This window comes from Sylvia atricapilla, chromosome 12, assembly GCF_009819655.1.
Source record: "Sylvia atricapilla isolate bSylAtr1 chromosome 12, bSylAtr1.pri, whole genome shotgun sequence".
Classification (NCBI taxonomy): domain Eukaryota; kingdom Metazoa; phylum Chordata; class Aves; order Passeriformes; family Sylviidae; genus Sylvia; species Sylvia atricapilla.
The window spans coordinates 22,210-42,357 of record NC_089151.1 but is presented as its reverse complement, the minus strand read 5'-3'; the positions used below and the strand labels follow the sequence as shown (position 1 = coordinate 42,357).

Here is a 20,148-nt window from a genome sequence, read left to right as displayed (position 1 = left end):
AGCAATGATTGGTATGTAAGATATACAATTAACATAAATACATGTAGAAGCAAGATAATTTTTGAAGAAAGACCATCTAAATGGTCTAAATTTGACCTGAATACTAAATATTTACTGAATGCTAAGTTCATCCAGTAGTCGTTTAGTTATATTGGAGATGACATTTCAGTTGAGCTTAAAGGTAAGTGACATAGAGGTCTTGCTGTAGGAATAGTGAGGTATTTCTTAATTTTTTATTCAGTGTATAAATTGAAGGGTTAACAGAAAATGAAGATCATACAGGATCAAATGCTTTATACAGTCTGAGAGGCATGTACTAGCTAAAGGCATGCATTTCACCTATGCATTTCAAAAGGAAACCTCTTGATGTTTTATTGCCATTTTAAGTGTAAATGCAGATGAAAAGTGGTTACTGCTGTAGAATATTTATCCTTACATTTTCTGGAACTACTTTCATGTGTGGGCTCCTAAATCTTAACTAATAAATACAGAGATGATAAAGAGAGCTGTTACGTGGAGGTTTTAGGGGCTTATGAAGGGTAATCCAAAAGTTATCTCAGTCATAACGTCTTCCCCTGCTTTTAGATACATCTATTTGCTACCATGCAATTAACTTTATCTAGCATTTTAAAGTATTTCTTAGTCCTCTGGTAATAGCTAAGAAAAAGTATTACTTGATAACTGTCAAAAAACTGTGAAATTTCAGCATAAAGGAACAGAACATTTTCTAGTTATAAAAAGTAATTTAAAAAATGACAGGTGAAACCACTTTTCTTCATTCCGAATCAAAAATTCTGTTAAGAGTAAACATTAATGCATGAAAATGTAGTTAGAAGTAATTCAGGATGGAAGCGCTGAGAAAATGTTTCCTAAAGCAGTGGTTTACAATGCAGCGCTATTCTGAATAATGAAAGGCTTACTGAGATCAACAGCACATTTTCAGATGCAATAAGCACATGCATCACAGTTGCTGGGACAAGCCTCAGTAATAGGATAGTGTCAACATTTCACAGACTCCTACGGTCACATTTTGGAGTCCTTCTGCTAATACTTGTTAATGACTGCAGAGCTAACAAATTCTAGGCATAACGGATCTTCATGGGGATTTTGAGTTAGTATAAATTTAGGTTTGGAAAGTGGTAAATTTCCACTGTAACTGGAAGGATTTTAAAAACTAGATTCTTAGGCACCACATAGCATGTAAATGAATTAAAACTTTTACTAGGAATCTAAACTGCATTTAGCGTTTCCTTGCTGCCTTAGGAAGGTCAAGGTGATGCTACTTCTTCGACCCAGTGTTACCTTTAATATCAGTGTGAACTCCAGCACTGTGCAATTAGATCAATTAGCTGTTTTTTCCACCCTCTCCCACACAATCCAAGGGCATATGCATATAGAAATAGCTGTGAGATATGGTAGCTCTGAAGCTATTGGTTTTGATACCTACAAGGATGCTCATTGTTTCTTCCTGGTAACATCAGTCAACACTAAAGTTTGAGAAGCTGTACAATGTCTAGTAAGTAACAGAAGCAGCTGTGTAGTATCTAGTAAATGTGATGAGTAACTTTCTGGCCAAATTAAGGTTAAAGAAATGACAGCACTGCCTGTTTGTGACAGGAACTTTTTATTGTACTTGCTTGTTAATTGAGAAAGAGGAACATACTAGCTCAATTCAACATGATCAGCATCTTGCTCCTGGCTTTGGATAAGCTAGCAAATCCAGTGTTCCCAATACTAATTTATTTATTTTTTTAAAACTAACATCTCAAAACAGAATACGTGTGTGTTCTTCTCTTTATGTTTTAGTAGCCCAACTACTTTGCTTTATTATTTAATCAATGTCATCAAATGTATCCCCCCCAAAGAACTGAGACTCTGGGAATTCATAGCCATGAGAAAAAAAAAAAAAAAAAAAAAGCACAAAACCAACAAAACTTTCTTTTATAATTTAACAGTCTAATAAACAAGACCTAGCAATATATTAAGAAATAAATCCACTTACAAATGCATGTATAGAGAGGGAACTTCTGAGGATGTCAGAACAGAAAGTGATCAGCTATTTACAAGATACACAGCAGGATGGTACAGTAGCCAAGACCCACCATTCAGAAACCAAATGTGTTCTCTCCACTGTAGGCAACATACAAGAATCCATCCTCATCCTTTTCCTTCTCATAAAGTTGACCCATAGTTAAGCTGAAAAGGGGAAAAAAAGAGAAATAGTTTGCTTGGCTCACGCAAGTTGCCAATGTTAACAGTTAGAACCTCATATAAACAAGGATTAAAAGCTAAAACTTGTAATCTGTGTATAGGTTAAAATACAAAAAATGAGGATAAATGAAAAGCAGTTGAATCCTAAGTTAGAGAAATGATCCTGGATGCTGCAGAGTAAATTTTTTATATTTCCTCACAAATACCTTTGTCAGAATTCTTCCTTATTTTGTTGGAAATTAGTCTCTATTTTGAAAACGAAAAAAAACCCTAGCAATTACTTGGCTGGTCATCTGCTCCAGCCATCTATCTACAGATGGTTGGAGCAGTAGACGTCATTCAGGTACACAAATGAAGCCTCCACAGCTCACTTTTCTCTGACTTCCCAAAACTGAGAAAATGCGAATGAACTGAAAGATGGAGACTGGATGTGGGTGACAGGGAAAACAACCCTGTCATTCTGCCCAAAAGAGGAGCTGGGAAGATTGGTAAGTAGTACTTGAAATGGAAGAGAATTAGTGACTAGTAGATAGATCACCAACCCCTGACATCCTTATCTCCTCATACAGAAGTTTATTATGTAAACTCAGCCTGTGAGATGAGCAGAACCACAAACAGATTGTGGTTTTGTTTATCGGTTAAGAAGTTACCATTTTTACATTAATATTGAATGATTAAAGCCCTGTTTTTCTAGTTGAGATGTGACATCTCATTATGGACATGTGAGAAGAGACAATGGATCTCTTCTTTCCTGCTTCCAGCAATTCTATAGTACTGTTATAAAGATGATATACAGGCATTCTCAGTACTGTTAGAAGAAAACAAGCAGAAAAGGATGGTTCTCATGGGTCCCCCTTGTGTATCAGGTTACCTGGAGGGACTCTTTCTTAATACAATCAAGTATTAAGAATAATATCACATTTAAGGTATGTAGGGACATATTAATTCCTTAAATGTTACTGAAGTATCTTGTGTAGAAAGTTGTAGAAGCTGCTTCTGCAGTATTCTATATGTAGCAGAAAACAATGAAACTTACTCCTATATAAAAGCAACGTAAAAAACCTTTCTATTGCAGTTACTTATTTTTTATAGAAGTAAATAATTTTAATAAAAGGACCAGCAACTGGTCTGTAATGTAATGATTTCTTTGTAAACCGACAGGTAATTTGTTTTTTCAGAATAATTTATGGTATTTGCTATTGAGTATTTAATGTGCAACATTTCTTGTTATACTGAGAATCGTTCTTTTTTTGACATTGATGATGTACGTGTTTTGCACTCGACCAAGTGCCCCAACATAGTAACAGCAAAGCTCACCCTTTTGCCATGGAAGTAAATCATAGTACATTTTTCAGTCACCTTTCCTTTCAGCCTAGCTCAAGAAATAAGATGTTTATCAAACTCATGAGAAAAAAAAAACCTTTTAGTGAGATTCAGATGTGACAAACATCTCCTAAAATCACCAAACGAGCATTGAAGAGTGGTGTTACTAACCCTCTAATACGCACAGGCTTGCTGAAATGATTCTGAATACCAAGTGAATGGCCTCTCACCTGGATTGTGGGACAGTCTTGTCTACAAAGAGAAATATTGCCTTCTCAGATGGCAGTTGAATCCTCTTCCTGATGATCCACATGAACTGAGCCACGGTGATGTCAGACGGAACTAAGTACTTCCTCTTGTCAATATCAACAATCTGAGATCCCGAGACCTTCTCCACTATGACCTGTAAAGTGCAGGTGTGAAGGTCAGGCTGTTCATGATTGGTATAAATAGACAGCTTTGGCAGATCGCTTGCTCATACAGGCTTACAGTGGTGAGCAGAGGGGATGAACAAAAAGGTTTCCTGACCGCAACCAAATCAGAGGTAGAACTGGCTCAGCACTGTAAAACCAGATTTTACAGCTGCACTGAAACCTACATTCATATACACAATGGCTTGAAACTTCCTTTGCCTGTGTTTGGCAGTCGTGGGGTAAAAAAGTGCTTTATGCCTTAAAGATACCTGTGACAGCAAAGTATGACCACTGCTTAACCTTTTGTATACTGATATGAAATTATTGCAGTGTGGACCCAAAGTTGAAAATGAATCGGCAGTGTACACTGGACACAAGTAAGGCTAATAGTGTCCTGGATTGCATTAAGGAAAGGACTGGGAGGTGATCCTTTCACTGTACTGGTACTGGTGAAGCTACCTTTTTATTCTGCTGAACTGACATTCAGAGTATTTCATCGTTGCTTCAGAAATCAGAAATTGACTACAGGAAGGAAAGATAGCAAGATGGCCACAAACAAAACCAAACAAAAAGCAACAGATAGAGGGGGAAGCATAATTAAGTATTGCTTGTGAAAAAGACCTGATGCTTATTGTATTACACAGACTGATTCTGGAAGGAAAAATACAGCAGATCAAGAAATAAAGTCTCCATTCCTTAGCACTTGAAACATTAAGTTTGAAAAAAATATTAAATTGATACTATTTGGTATCAATGGTATACGGCTCAATTTGAACCATCAAGCAGAAAACACATACCGGTCCAGACAAAGGATTGCTGCAATTTGACATTTAATTCCTGTATCTATCTACACCTTGCTGTCCATTCCTGATACAGCAGCATGTCATTCTGACTCACTACCAGTTTCTATGTTTCTTTTTCCCCTAAGGTTATCAGGGATATTTTTGAAATGGATAAATGGATACTGTGGATATGTATGGTCATTAAGGATGCTGCAGTCTACGTGTGAGGGGATAGTTAGTCAAGAGAGAACAGCAAGGATCATAACAGCTTGCCAGACTGCCAACAGGAGAAAATCTTGACTAGGTGCAACTGAGCAGCAGAAAAGTCAATGGGAATGAAGACTCTTCTTTGGGCTGTGCTAATGGAGAAGTTACTTACCAAAAGGTGAGAGGCAGGAGTGGCACTAACTGGCACGTGTCAGATGGGATGTGGGAAATTTTACACTCAAGCAAGTAAGTTGAGAATATGGACATCTTGCTAGCTATTACAGAAGGATGTGAACTGTGGACTGAAACATGGTAAAAGGGATTGCGCAGGGAAGAAGAGAGGTCGTTCACTGTTTATCAGATTGGTAGGTATTATGCAGAAAGGAGGGGTAACCACTTGCACTGGCCCTTCAAGCAACAGGGTTTGCATGGGGAAATTCACCATGATGACTGGAATAGGCGTGGGATATATACAGATGTGGAATACATGAGGGATATCATCTAAACTCATACAGCCAGGATGGAAGATGGTCAAGGTTTCAAGAGTCTTCACAGACTTTCTGAGGATCAGGCACAATCTTAATGAAGGTGTTTGCTGGGATATAACTGCCATTAGAAGAAAGCAGGGCCATGATATATCATAAGAATCCCTATAAAGTGTTTAGAAAGCTGATTTGACAATACGCACTGGAACAGGAGGAAATGTTGGAGTAGTTAGATGTGTTTGGGGCTTCTTTAAAACATCTAAGGACACAAAAAGGAAAATTAATTTACTTAGCAGGAGCTCATCAGAGTGGGCAGGATGGAAACAGTTTATCCACCTTTGCCTTTAAGTACTCTGTTGAAGCTGGTTTGATTACTCACCGGGACACGGTCGGGGTATTTGGCTCGGATTTTTGCGGACTCGACACATCTGTGCTCTGTGAACAAAACTCGTAATTAGTCATTGCATAGTAATAACACTGCCGACGTCCTAGGCCGAGAGGACAGCGCCCGCAGGGCCGTGAGCCTGCGGGGATCACGATCATATTCCCGCCTCCGAGTGAGTTCTCTGGCTTTTCGGGGAGACCGTCCCCGGGTATCGCACCACCCTTCGGCGAAGGCCGACACCGGCTGTCCGCCCACAGACAAGATGACCGTCTGGGGAAGCCGACCGCGACAGATGGCGACACGGGAGACTGAGGGCAGCGGGGCCGCTGCCAGGTAGCACCTGGCTCGGACCCACCCTTACCCAGCGCGTGGTCCTCCTTGAACATCCACTTCATGGTGCAAGCGGGCGGGGAGCGAAGCCAGAGGCGGCGAGGCCCGTGTGCGGGGGGCGGGGGCTCGTGCCGGGACTGTCGCTGTCACGGTCCCTGTCACAACAACAGCTGCGGCTCGGCAGGCGGAACTTCCGGCTCGCCTGTTCCCCGGCAACCGCTTGAGCAGCCGCGCTTCCGGCCGGGGATCGCGGGGTGGGGTTGTGGCGTTCGAGCAAGGAGTCACCTGCAGGGTGGGAAACCACCCGCAGTACTCGAAGCCGCTCCACAGACTTCACCGCCCCGGCAGGTGTCTCTATCAGTACGACCCCATCCCGCCGCCGGGCGCTATCTCGCCGGCGGCCCCGGGAGGCAGCCGTGCGCGTTCATTGGCTGATGCACCCGCCCCCTCGGCCCTGATTGGCACGGCGTCTCGTCAGTCTGACGCTCCGCCAGTGCAGCGCTGAAGGCGCGGGCGGGGGCGGCCGGAGAGGGCGCTGGGAAGGGTGGTGCTGTTGGACACGGAGGGCTGTTCGGCATGGCTGGCGTGGAGCTGTTCTCGCATCCCGCGCTGTACACGCGTTACCGGGCTGGGTTCTGCTCCGCCGCTGCGCTGGGGCTGTTGCTCATCACGGCACTCACTTATGTGCCGCCTCTGTTAGTGGCCTACCGGAGCCACGGTGAGTGCCACGGGATCCTACGCGGCCCGGCCGGGCCCGGCGCAGCCCTGAAACCTCGCGCTGTTTCTGCCCTCAGGTTTCTGGCTGAAGCAGAGCGCGTACCTGGAGCAGCCCACCGTTCGTTTCCGGTACGAGGTTCTCTTTGTCGCCACCATCGGGTCTAGCCCGGGCAGCTTCTTGGCGTGGAGCACATTCCCAGCGTTCAACAGGCTCCAGGAGGACCGGCTCCGAGTCCCGCTGCTGTCGGTAGGCCTGCCCGGGGCGGCCCGGCAACAGTGGCGAGAAGCGAGGCTGCAGAGTGGGGCCAGCGGATCGGCAGCCGGCACTGGGCACGAGTGCTGATGGCATATTTGAGCCGGTGGCCCATCAGGCACTGCTGCCTTCAGGTGTAACAGCAGCTTAATGTATAACCTTGTGCTTCACATCGGGATTTGCTGGATTTTTAATGAGTCCCGTTTCACTCCTACTTAGTGTTACTGAATCATAGCATTAGTTGGATTAGAAAAAATCCGTAAGTCCAGTCATTAACCAAACCATACCAATTTTGCTACTAAACCATGACTGTAAGCACCACTGGTGGTTTGCGTGAGCACATCGGTTTACTTTCATCAATTAATTCTCCCCCTCTCCCCTGGCCACATGGCTTATCACGATGTGAAGTTTGCAGGGCAGCCCCTAGATTTAGATGCAGATACGTGCCTTCAGAAGCACATAATCTGTGCCTTGCAGTCACTTTTCTTTCTGGGATTTCACAGTGGCAGTTATTTTTCTGTCTGCCTCTGTTACAAGCCCTGCTATATTTTCAAGTAGCTGAAGTACTGGATACTCTGGCACACAAGGATAGCAAGCCTTGACTCACAGCCAGGAATCAGTATACAGAGGCCGTTTAGGAGGCATGCTGTGGTGGCAGGAGGCACAAGCCTGACCATCAGTCGTATATTTGCAGTGTGTCTTACAGAAGATCCAGCACTAAGGCATGCTTTGTAGCATGCAGGAGAGACAATTGGAATGGTGTAGGGCAGAAAAGACCTTGAAGTAAACTTTCCCTCCCTTGAGGGGTGTATGGGACATTGTATAACAGATAACAGCATAGACTTCTTGTTTGTCTCTAGTCCTCTGTCTATAAATAATCAAGTAGCTTTTTATTGCAATCTTACCTATGCAGTGTATTTGCTTCCTTGGTATGTCCGTGCTGCAGTTGTGGAGGTTCCCTTGGGGTTTTACTTTTTTTATTTTTCTTTCTAACAGAAATTCCTGTCTTTAAAAACCAATTGTTTAGACTAGAGAAGAAGACAAAAATCAAGATGGCAAAATGGATCAGTTGCATTTTAAATTGGAACTTCCACTACAACCAACAGAGCATGTAGTTGGCGTTCAGCTGATTCTACTCTTTTCCTACCAGCTTTACGTGAGCATTTTTTGGTTTCTTTGTTATGATGTGTAGACCCATTGTAATATTCCAGTAGTGGTTATACAAAAGATGAAAAGAAACTCTCCACATTTGAAATTTCTATCTAAAATATGTATTTTACTAAAAAATACAATTTTTTCAAAAAATATTTTCTCCTTCTCTGCTGTGTCATTCCTAGTCTAGCTGTCTTGTGTATTTTGATACACCTTGTTAGAATTTTTTTGGTTTTTAATTTTTAAGCTCTGTATTTTCCTGGGCTGTAGTGCACCATACAGGACAGAAGTGCATAACAGTAAGTATCCGTGTGAGTGGCACCTGGAAATAACTGAGAGTCTTGCAATAGGCAGAAGGATGTGCATTCCTACACGCCTGCCATCTCTTGACATAACCAGTTCATTTTCAGAAGTAGAGAGTCTGGCTGTTACAGCAGCCTAAAGCTCCTTAGATTTTGCTTAACAGCTCTTGAAGCATTGTAACTGACAGGATCTTCTGTATCTTGTAAGTGGGATGAGGAAGCAAGTGTTACAGAAAGACAAGACAATATGATTCCGCTGCCATTGCACCTCAAGTGGCAGTGCAATTAATACCTAAAGCAAAGAGTAAAACACCAGGCCACAGAGAACCCAGGGATACATCTGAAAGGAGCAATCATATAGAGCTGTGTTGGGTGCAGCGGCGCGGACAAGAAGTTGTTTTCCTAGGGAGATTAGGCTTTTTCTTTGGAGGGTCTTGCTGATTGCAGATGGACAAACTCAGCAAGCATAGCTATAGCTGTGTGGTGTAGAAACCGTTCTTAAGCCTGAGGCCCAGAATAAAGGCCCAACAGTCCTAAATTTGGGCTGAAATATTTGGTCAGGTATTAGTATCACAGAGAGTTAAAATAGGCACCACACTTTTTATTCCACTGTAAATGTGGAAATTTCCCTTCAGACTGAGTGGTTGATAAGAACTAAGGACTTACCTTCTTTATTTGGTTCTTGATGCAGAGTACAAGTCCTTGATTTTGACTGTTGAGTTTTTTAAAGTGTCTCTCCAATGAATGTGTTTATTCACCTTGCTGCTTTTTACATGTTATGGCTAGTCAGATCTTTCAGTCATTAGCCACAGCTGTTGGACTTCACTGGCTTTCCTGTGGAACTTCGTTGAGTTAATAAAGTTAGCTAACTATTAACTAAGGTAGTTAACTTCTTAAAAAAATGTGTTTTTTTTATTTGATGTTCCCTTGTTTGGACTAAGGTGATGATCTGAAATTTGAGAGTCGTAGAAAAATCAAATTAATGTAGAAAAGTTTGTAGATGCCCAGAGGTAGAAAAGTGTATTGTCTCCCTCCTCCTCCCCCTAAATTTTCCTTTTTTGTGTTCACTATTTCAGAGAATGTCAACGTTTGTGATGCAGAGCATGGCTTTTCTTCAGTTTTTTTCTCCTGTGCCAGGGTCTCAGCTCTACGTGAATGGAGACTTGAAATTAAACCAGAGGCAATTACTTAACCACTGTGGACTGGATACCAGATACAATGTGAGGAAACGTTTTTCTCTTCACTCCCCAAGCTCTTAATCCTCCTAGCATCATAGGTGACACCCAAATTATTTGTAGTACTCCACAGAGTGAACTGTAAGTCTTTGGAACTGGTATTTTCTTGTTAGTCTACAAGAGGGAAGAGGTTATTCTGCCGAGATGTTCAGTCTGATGTTTATGTTCATTCCTTGAAGGGCATGGTTACTTTGTATAAGAAACTCAGTAGAATTACTGTCTTGAAGACTGGATAAATAATGGTGTCTCCTTGTTATAATAGGTATCTGTGGTCAATGGCACAAGTCCTTTTGCAAGTGACTATGATCTAGCAAACATCATTGCAGCATATTGGGATAGAAATGGTAAGCCTGAGTATGTAGCTAAAGGACAGTAGTAGTTAGCATACTGGTAGCTGTTCTGTGAGGTATACGACTTCAGTGTTAATACCTAAAAGCCCCTTAACCTGGATGTTTCCTTTTCCATTTTAGTGACAACAGTCTTTTCAGATCCCAGCCCTGTTTGGATGACTGGAAGAGCAACAGATATGCCATTTATCATTAACGCCACCATTCATTACCCAATGGAAGTTATCTTATATCCTTCGAAAACTGCAAAAACTGTGACATAACAGGGTTATATTGTTTGAGCCTCCACCACATACAGGCCAAATGAAGACTATGAAAATGAAAATGTTTTCTCCTAGATGTGTTGCTAAACTTTATTTTTTTTTTTTTTTTTTTTGGTCAGCTAAGCAAATGCTACAGTTATGGAGTAATGAAATACCTATTTGTCCATTCCTTCAGATGGTTGTGCTTGCATAACCACTTTTTGCCTTTCTTTAATGGGAACCCATGTTGCTTTTAATCTTTGTTAAAAAGGCCTTTAAGGCAGTTTGTTAGCTATTCTCAGGAAATATTCGCAGTACACCTTGCTTTGGTTCTGCAGTACCTGCTGTCCCTATCTGTCACGGATGCCACTTGCAAAGCATGGTACTGTAGTCTGTGACCTAAAGCAAACCATTAGAAATCTGTGTGCAAGATCATCCCACCACATAATAACTCCTGCAGTGGGAGGTTGTTACATCTGTTCATGTGCAGACAGACCGGAAGTTTTTTCTTTTTCTTACAAAATAATCCTTCGTTCGTTATGTTCTTCGCTCTTTTTCTTAGACAAGAACAAATATGCATTTAGAAGAATCTGTATGGAGCACACTTCTTACAAGATTTGTTTATCTGCCTGAATATTAACAATAAGTACTTTCTGATGACTCATGCACAAAGTAGGTACTTTACTCAGAATTGGTTTAAATGTCTTCTAGGACATTTTCTAGGATGTTTTCTCCAGCTTTTGTTACCTACCATGGTAGAAGGCTTTTAAATGTTTTTGTGGTTCCGAGGCTTAGCATGTGTGACATGAACTGATGTCCTAACAAGGTTTGTGCTTTTCTGCCTATGAGTTTCTTTGTTTAGTTATCACAGTGGTAGCATCAGAAGCTTCTCTATTAACACTCCTTGACTTTCCTTAAATATCAGCCAGGATTTTGGGAAATTATCAAATTTGCCTGGATCCAGTACGTCAGCATCCTTCTTATCTTTCTTTGGGTGTTCGGTAGGATTAAGATATTTTTGTTCCAGAATCAGGTTTTGACTACAATTCCAATATCACCAGTTCTGCCTGTATCTCCAGTACTATCCTACAAACAGCACCAGTCCTGAAAATATGCCTGAGAACACGTTATAGAAATGCCATTCAAAAATAGTTACCCGACTTTATTCTCTATACACTTCTTACTTCAGAAGATCAGAATTTTGTAAGTATGTTCCAAGTATGCTCTGTTTGTGCTTCCTTTTTAAAATACATGTTCATTCATCTAATTTCTTCTAGAACACTGCTTTGGAGCTGGAAAGTTTTATATTTTTGACAGTTCAAGAAGAGCCTAGTTACTATTTTGCAACTGGAGCATGCCTCAGAAACCATCTTGAAAAGTGAAAATAATATGCTAAAAGTAACAACACGAACTGTTTTTACGTCTTGTAAATCAATTCACTGCAGTCTTAGAGTTATCAAGAATTATTTGTACATGCATTTATGTGCACTGTGAAATGAAAAAATGCAGGGATAAGTTAAGGTCAGAGATGCACTTCTGTAACTGGCTATACATACTCAGCAATTTAATTATTAAATTGGATGATGAATAAATTCAAAGCTGATGTGAGAAAACAGGTTTTGGGTGATAGTGTGTGCAAAATTTGCACAACCATTTACTATTGGCATTTACTGTAGCACCAGACCATTAACTGTGAAGAGTAAAATAGAGAATCCTTGTACCTATTGAAAGAAAACTAGCAAAAAATTCTACCAGCGAAGCCTCAGAGTTTTAAAGTAAGTGAATAATTATCTTCAGAACTTTAATAGTTTAGAAGAGAGAAAAATTATAATCACCTGGTAAACATTGAAAGACTGTGTCCCTCGTTCTTGATGGTGGTGGTTGTAGGGAAGATTATTTTATCTTCTTTTTCTGGGTTTTTTATGCCAGACAAGCTTACAAGAGAAAGCAACAAAATTTCCATTATGTTTTCAGTTTTGTATTAAAGAATTAATTCTAGCAAAGCAGTGTTATAGCAGGACAGAACTTAAAACAATTTTAGATGCTAGAATTCTGCAAAAATTTTTAAGTGTCTTTGGTTCTCTTGAACTCTTAAGACATGGTGCAGCTATACAATATGAAAGAGTAGCTTAGCAGTATGCCACCTTTTGGCCATCATCCTCTGCAATTCAACATCCTGGCAGCTGGGAGAGCTACCTTTTCCAGAAGTCTCCAGTTTACTTTTGGATCTTTGAGGTCTCTGTGTGGCGGCGTAGGGCTGCTGATAACTGGCTTCGTATCAGCATCTCCAGAGTCAAAGCAACTGTCTGCTGCATTTTAGTGCTTGTAGCCACTGCACAGCAAGAACGAAGGGGGCTGTGAGCTTGTTTCCCCCATATCTCAAGCTGATGTACATTTGGTATGCTCTCCCTTGCAGCAGTAATGGGGCTTGTGTGACTGCATGAGCTAATTCAGGGAGTTCATCATGGTGAAGATGATCTTTACCAAATATATAATCACTTTTTCAGATAAGTCAATTCCTTGACTGAACTTGGTATGTGTCTGCACAAGCATTAAGGTGGACATGAGCAAGGGGTAGAAATCTGTAGACTGCAGTTTAAGGGTTTGAATGTTCTACTCCCACAATATGGAATGTATAATAGTCTTCCTCCAAGCTGAACAGAAATGTGTTTAAGGTAGTGACAGAAACATGGAAGAGATTAATGCTGGAAAGCCGCAGTGCTGAGAAGGCTCCATTAATTCCTCTCTCACTTTTCTCTCCTGTTGTAGCCTTTCACAGTCTTTGTTAAGTTAGAGCAAGTGATGCTTCTCAGAGCAACAGTTCAGCAAATACATGTGAAACAAAAAAATGAAGATTAGGTCTAGTTTCTCTAGTTTTCTAGAGAAAAATATCTTTAACGTTCTCTTTTCCTTTAGATGGAGAAAACTGGAAAATATCAGCTACAGTAATCTAAGCAAAGAACTGCATTCCTTAAAAGGAGACAGTCGAAAGAGTTATTTACTTGCAGGTGGCATGTAATTGTTTAATATGACATAAAGCCATCCCTCCCTGTCTTTTCAAAGAGGTGTTTCATGACTGGGACTAATAACTGAATGCAGGGTAAAGGCAGATGTTACCACAGCAGGGAAAAAAAGCCCTGTGATACCTCTGCTGTGGTCGCTTCCTGGATCACTTTTTATACTGACCGTAGTTCTTGGTTCATAGTTCTGACTCCTTTCTCAAGCTTGAAAAGACATTCTACTTTTCTAAGTAACCAAGCAGTATTGCCTAAAAAAGGCAAGATTTTATAGCTTAAGCAACATACCTGAGGATTCACTCCAACTAGCATTAAGAGTTTTAAGAAGGAAGAGCCTTTCTCAGAAAGCTATATGCAAGGACTTTTCCTTTAGCTTGATAAGCAACACAGAAAGTCAAAACCACTACCATGCACCACAGTGCTATTACACAGATCTTCTCTGTATACATATGACAGAGCAATCTAAATGCTCGTCATAAGGACACGGTGGCCCGCTAGGGTTAATCAAGGTTCTGCAAGAAGGACAAAGAAAGCTTCAAGTTAAAAGTCCTATGCATAAACCGATGTGGGAACATGGTCGTGTAGGAGCTATCCTTTAGAAGTCTCTTAGAAGGTGGAACTAGGATACAAGAAACCACGTCGTTGCTTCTTCAGTCACCAAGGCAGCCCGTTTGCAGGGGGCATTATCCTCTCGTTCCTACTCACACGAGGCGAGCGGGACGCCTCTGTTCGCCTGGGGGTGCTGGGCCAGGATGGAGGGAGGAGGCGGAGGCCGGGGAGAGTGAGCTGCTGCCACAGGAAGGCCCGAGGCACGCGGAACCCCGCGGAGGAGAGGCCGCGGGGCGCTGGCTGCTGCGGCGGCCAGGCCGTGTTGCCACGAGCCGGGTCCGGCGAGCGAGCCGGGACCCTGCAGGCCGGCTGCTTTGTGGACACACGTGGCCGGCTGCGGGGCGGGCGCTGCAGCCCCGCCGCGCCGCTCCCACTTGCTGGGCGGGGCAGGCGACCTTGGACCGCCTCTGCCGGGCTGCGCCTTTGCTCGGGGATGCTCCGGGGGCGGGGCGGATCGGCTTCTTCTCGGGCTCCTCCCGCTGCCTCGGTGCCTCGGCCACGTCTGAAAGCGGCTCATTGTCTCTGTCGGCAGCTCGGAGCCGCGGCTGTGGCAGGAGGCGGCGACAAGGTACGGGCAGGCTGATGCGGGTGGGGGTGGTTATTCCACACATTCCGTATTGGAAGTCTCGTTCGGTCCTTTTTTTTTTTTTTTTTTTTTTTTTTCTGAAACAACGGTGCTTTAAAGGAGGTATTTTTGAGCGGGTCACACACGCGCCTGCTTGCGGTGGCGGAGTAGCGGCAATACGAGTTGCGGCGGAGCCGATGTCGCACCGACGGAGGTAAAGCTGTCGAAAATTAACTTCTTTTTTTTTTTTTTTTTTTTTTTTTTTTTTTTTTCCCTCTTTCCTCGTTCTTCTTCTCCCGTAGAAAATATGGCTGATTCAGGGTTAAGGTTTGTTGAAGTTAGATGGTGAAATAAGGTGCTCTAGAGAACCCTCCCGTCATTTCAGGAAATCCCTTCTATTTTTCCGTTGTGTCCTGCCTCTTTCTAGGTGAAGGTGACATGCTGATCGGAAGCATTTGTCAGTATTTCTTAGTTGCAACAGTTGCTTCAAGTGAGGCACGCGGGGCGCACCTCAGCCCAATCGACCTTGGCCTTTGAATTTGAGGACGCTATTGTACCGGTGCGGAGTGTCAAGTAAGTAATAGCATTCAGTCACTGCGGGTGTCTCTTTGTCAATCGAGTTTTGCCACAGTAAAAATTCCTAACAAAAATTGTATCTAAACCGACCTTGTTTCTTGAACACCAGTAATTCTAGTAGCTGAGAACACTTTGTGATCTTCAGCTGAGTGCATGGAGAAATAGGTGCTGTTGGGCTATGCTTTGACACTGCCATTTGCATAGGCTGGACAACTTTATTCAACTCTAAAAATTATAAAAAATCTCACAAAGGAAACAGTACCTTTTAGAAAAAGAACTTTAATTGTCATGTAATTAAATGTATGGTATGTTTTATTGTGTTGAAAAGTGTTTAAGTGTGATGATTTCCTGGAAACAATTCTTCAAATCTCATTTACCACTAGACTGTAAAAAGTGTATTTTCAAAAGCTAAATTAGCAGTATCATCTGAGATGCTAATATAATATTATAATTCCGAATTGCTACAGTACATTTACTGTATTTTATTATTTTAGTTCCAGTGTCACTATTCTATTAAAAAAAGTTAGGCAGGCTTATGAGTTTCAATTGTTTAGTATTGGAACGATTTTTAACTTTTAGGACAACCAGTGATTCTAGAACACACCGTCCAGACTAACCTTTTCTTTTCCCATTCAAATACCAATCTGCATATTGTTGTTGATACAGTGAGCTTTTGCTTATGAAGATGTGTGATTTCTAGCTGCAGAAGAATACTGGAAAGTGATGTTTTGTCAGTGGGGTGATTTACTGCAAGAATTACTAGTAATATTATTGTGTACTATTCTTTGACCAGCTTTGTCCTGTTCCAGCATTTCACTTTTTTGAGTAGCAAACTGTGTTTCTAACGTTAGCTCATAGAAGCCATTTTGGTGGTAATTGCATCGGTGCAATGTCTTATAGGTGAAGTATGTAGTGAGTAAATTCCATGAGGAAAAGCAGACTTTGCTTCATTTATCATGCCATGAATAGAGTAAACATTTTCCTATTAATTCTATAAAATGCATGATGACATTTACCATTATAATTCTTTTTACTGTCAGTACTGCTGCATTTGGTGAATTTTAAGTATATAAGGGATTCTTACATTCATCTCGTACGATTGGTCTGAAAGGTCAGCATACAGGACAATCATTTCTATGTAACAAAAGGTTGAGGACATAATCCAGCATTAGGTATTAATTTTTCAGTGGAAGAGATCAATCTGGGAAATCAACAGAATCATAGAATATTCTGAGTTGGAAGAGACCCACCACTGACTACAGTATTTGATGCAATTTCTGTGTAGTCTTTAAAGTTCTTTGACTTAAAAAATGCTGCACAGATTGTTTAAAAGTATACTGGAAATTTTCTTGGACAGAAAATGGCCAGGGAAGATTTTGACAAAGACAGCTAAGATTCGGTTGCTTGGAAGTCATTGTAGGGGAGCAGGTATTTGTAATTTTTCGCTCAAATGATTTTGCTTTAATCCAGCCTGTTTTTTCAGTCTTCCCACAGCAGACCCAGACTTGTTTGTTCTAAGGGAATCTTTCATCCCAGCCTTTTGTCCAAAGCTCAAAGAGAGAGCATGTTTATTGACAGCTCTAATATGTGGGACAGTATGAGGCTGTCTTTCTACAGTCCTTTTAGTATCCCAGAAAAAAAATTAGTAGTTTAATAGGAGGGTCTTTTTTTTAGCTATAAAGTTAGGTTTTGCTACTTTATTAAGTCTCTTCAGGTTGAATTCTGTGCTGAAAGAAAGTTACTAAGAAACTGTAGTCCTTTCAGAGCTGACCTGAAAAGATCTGATTACTTGATTTCAACATTATATGTCTTACGTGACAAACGAACAAAAGTCCCTGGAAGCAGGCGCTAAATGATCATCCAGTGGACAATTTCTTTCTTTCTTTTTTCCTTTCTGGGTCTGAAAAGTGCTGTCCTTAGAAATGACATCTTTTTTGGGATCCTGATTGTAATTTTTTCCTGCCTGATAAAACTGGATAGCTTTCTGTAATGTGTCTAGTTTCTTGGCAAGCAGTGGCTGATACTAGTGGCCCTGCAGCTCACCAATCTATCAGAGACAGTATAAGTAGTGAAGGAAATGATTGCTCTATTGGATAGTTTGTATAATTAATTTCCTTAGGACAATATGTAAGAATAGTTGTTGTGGAACTGTCCCAGGGATCGTCTAGTCTAGGATCTTGTTTCCATTAGTAGCTGTTAGCAGGGAAGCGCAGGAACAGAGCTTAATTTGGGACTGCCACTAAACCGTATATACAGATGCTTTTCAGATCACATTTTGAACATCTGCATTGCCCTGTAAAGAGATGATTGTGCCTCAGGAATTTGAGAGACTTCTGGTTATTCTCTTTACCAGAGCTCTTCTTGAAGAAATGATCACCAAAGAAGTACTACTACTATCACAAAAAAGGAATAACAGTGTAACTGTTAGTAAAATAACTTATACTAAGGAGTATTCATTATTTACAAAAGCACATATTGTTATGCCACCGAGTGTTGCCGTACTTCATGAGTCTCAGCTGAGAGATGTGAGAGGTATCGGAGTGCTGTCTGCTGCAACTTGACCCCCTGTTACAGCCTGTTTTTCTGCTGGTTGTAGATCGCTTGCCACTTGGGGTCAGTCTGATTGAGTCAACTACGAGGTGTTTTGTAGAGCTTTGTCGCTGAAGTGGCAGTAATGCTAGAACATCTGGCCTTTGTGCTGCTTCTCCTTTTCCTCCCCTCACGTGCAGCTGACAGGCAGGTGCAGCTATGAGGAAGCACTTGCGTGGAGCAAAGCAGAAAAAAAGGAGGTGTAACAACCCCCAATTTTGCTTCCCTGAGGGACCTTTGCTTCCCTGAGGGACCTTTGCTTCCCTGAGGGACCTAGGCCATGTGGTGTCACTGAGCTGTTAATGGAGGAGGAGGGCACTGGCAGAAAGAGGAGAGGCAATGCAAAGCAAGTCATAGACTAGTGTTTCAATGTGCAGCTTCACGGTTTTGGCATATTGCCTTTCTGCACTGAAAGCCAGCTTGCGTAGCAGCACCATCTGGCGAGTCCTGCAATGGAATAGCTAGAACATTAGAAGTAGCCTGCATGGCCAGGTCCTGTTCCTCACATTTGGAATTGTAGAATCATTTAGGTAGGAAAAGACCTCTAAGATCACAAAGTCCAACTGTTAACCCAGCAATGCCAAGTCCATAACTAAAGCAATGATACCATGTAATCTATTCAGTAGATTTATAAATATGTATATATGTGTATACATAGGTAGATCTTCAGTGACTCTATGAGAAAGTTGGGCTACTCAACAACTGCTTTCTGCCTCAGCCAAAGTTTTATCAAAAATCGCAGAAGAGCTTGTTGGGTTAAAAAAAAATTGTACTTTTAGGGAATGCAAGTTTAACCTGGGCTGAAATCACCTTAACTGCAGAATGTAATTGCAAATGGTAAATGGTTGTTTACATGAAAATAGAATTACACATACCCAACATGAGAACTGCAGAAATAAAGGGCACTGTTTATGGAGAAAGTGGTGTAATTGGCCTTATGCACTGGAAAGCACAAAAGAGAATTCTTTTACAGATGCTATATTTTGTTGTGTAATTATGCTTTTTCTTTGGTGATGTCTACACGTGTGTATATTCCTTAGAAACACTCCAGCTTTTCCAAAAGCTAAAAAATTAATCTTAAATATAGAAAATGGATGTCTACTTAATGTTTTACTTTGACATCACACTTGTTTCTTGCAGTTTATATCGTATTGAAGTGTAGGGAAATGCTTCAGCTTACAGTCATTTGACGTTGTTTGTAGCGCTTGAGTCTGATTAGTCCAGACACATATTGTGGACTAATGCTCATGTTATCTGTTTTTTTATTGGCACAGTGTTGTCTGCAACACTACTTGCATGGGAACTGAAGCGAGGAGAGGTCTGAGAGACAGTGACGGCCAAAGTGAATTTAGAAAAACAGCTTTTGGCTTTTATTCCTCAGTCCCCCACTCTCTGCTAATAACATGTAAAGAGCAGTTAGTGTTGCAGTTCTGCAGCATGGCTAGAGTGGAGCTACAGTTCTGTGCAGCTAGAGTAGAAACACATTAATTCTTTAAAAAGCATAAATGAGTCTCTAAAAGCTACATAATGGGTGAGATTGCAAGGAGCTGCAGAATGCAGTCTTAATGTCAATAATGACTCACATTTTACACTCAAGAAAGAGATCTGAGATAGTTGTGTCTGCCTGACTTTCAGGCATAGAGCCTGTTTCAGGAAAAATCTTTCAATTAGCAAATGCAACTGTACTTTGACTTCAGCTTAGATTCTTTCATCCCCTCTGTTTGGTGAAGGGGTCAATGCAGGTGACTGAATCAATTAGTGAAGTGTCAATGCAGGCTGCTGGATTGCTGGCAATCCTCACAGCACCGAGAAACTTACAGATGCTTCTGGAGATGTAATATGCCAAAATTCAGTATTTGAACAAGGAAGATTTGATCTATGAAGAATGACCAAGCTGAATTAAACTAAGGATTTATCTGTCTGCTCTTGTGCCTGAGACTAGCAAGTAGTGGACTGCTAAGGAAAAAGTAATACAGTAAGCCTTGTTTCTCCTAGTGTGTCACCACAATACAGGCGTATGCCACTTGCTATCCACAGTTTAGGGAATTGCTAAGCCGTGGGATCTAGCCTCGTTTTTGTCTTTAACAGTCCTTGGATGGCTTTTCTTCCATGACTTACTTTAAATCAATGTAATTATTTGTTGAACTATTCTATACTTTTGCTGCCACAGAATTTTGAAGCAGAATTTCACATTTTATATACAGTGTACATAAAGACTTTGTAATGATTATTCAATTCAATTTATTATGTCAAATGAGAATGTATCTATGTTTACTAGTCTGCATGATTTTCTTTCAAGAGTTGAGTGTGTTGAAAAATGTATCTTTTGCTGTAACAAGAAAAATATTGTAATTGCAAATTGTAAATGCAGCTAGGTAGCAAACAGATATATGTAGAACTTCTGAGAT

The 20,148-nt window shown here is 41.3% G+C and overlaps 2 protein-coding genes across 2 annotated transcripts; one reads left to right on the top strand and one right to left on the bottom strand.

The window, feature by feature from the left end:
- Nucleotides 1-214: 214 nt before the first annotated feature.
- Nucleotides 215-6,307, bottom strand: GABARAPL2 (GABA type A receptor associated protein like 2). Its single transcript, XM_066327335.1, has 4 exons — nt 6,168-6,307; nt 5,801-5,856; nt 3,765-3,937; nt 215-2,196 (listed from the first exon to the last, which is right to left on the bottom strand). Exons 1-4 carry the CDS (start codon nt 6,199-6,201, stop codon nt 2,106-2,108), a joined length of 354 nt encoding a protein of 117 aa, XP_066183432.1. The 5' UTR covers nt 6,202-6,307; the 3' UTR covers nt 215-2,105.
- Nucleotides 6,308-6,539: 232 nt separating this feature from the next.
- TMEM231 (transmembrane protein 231) lies at nt 6,540-11,976 on the top strand. Its single transcript, XM_066327336.1, has 7 exons — nt 6,540-6,854; nt 6,931-7,100; nt 8,134-8,262; nt 9,637-9,780; nt 10,058-10,139; nt 10,266-10,371; nt 11,303-11,976. The coding sequence occupies exons 1-7, from the start codon at nt 6,713-6,715 to the stop codon at nt 11,490-11,492; spliced, it is 963 nt and encodes a 320-aa protein (XP_066183433.1). The 5' UTR covers nt 6,540-6,712; the 3' UTR covers nt 11,493-11,976.
- The last annotated feature ends 8,172 nt before the right edge of the window (nt 11,977-20,148 follow it).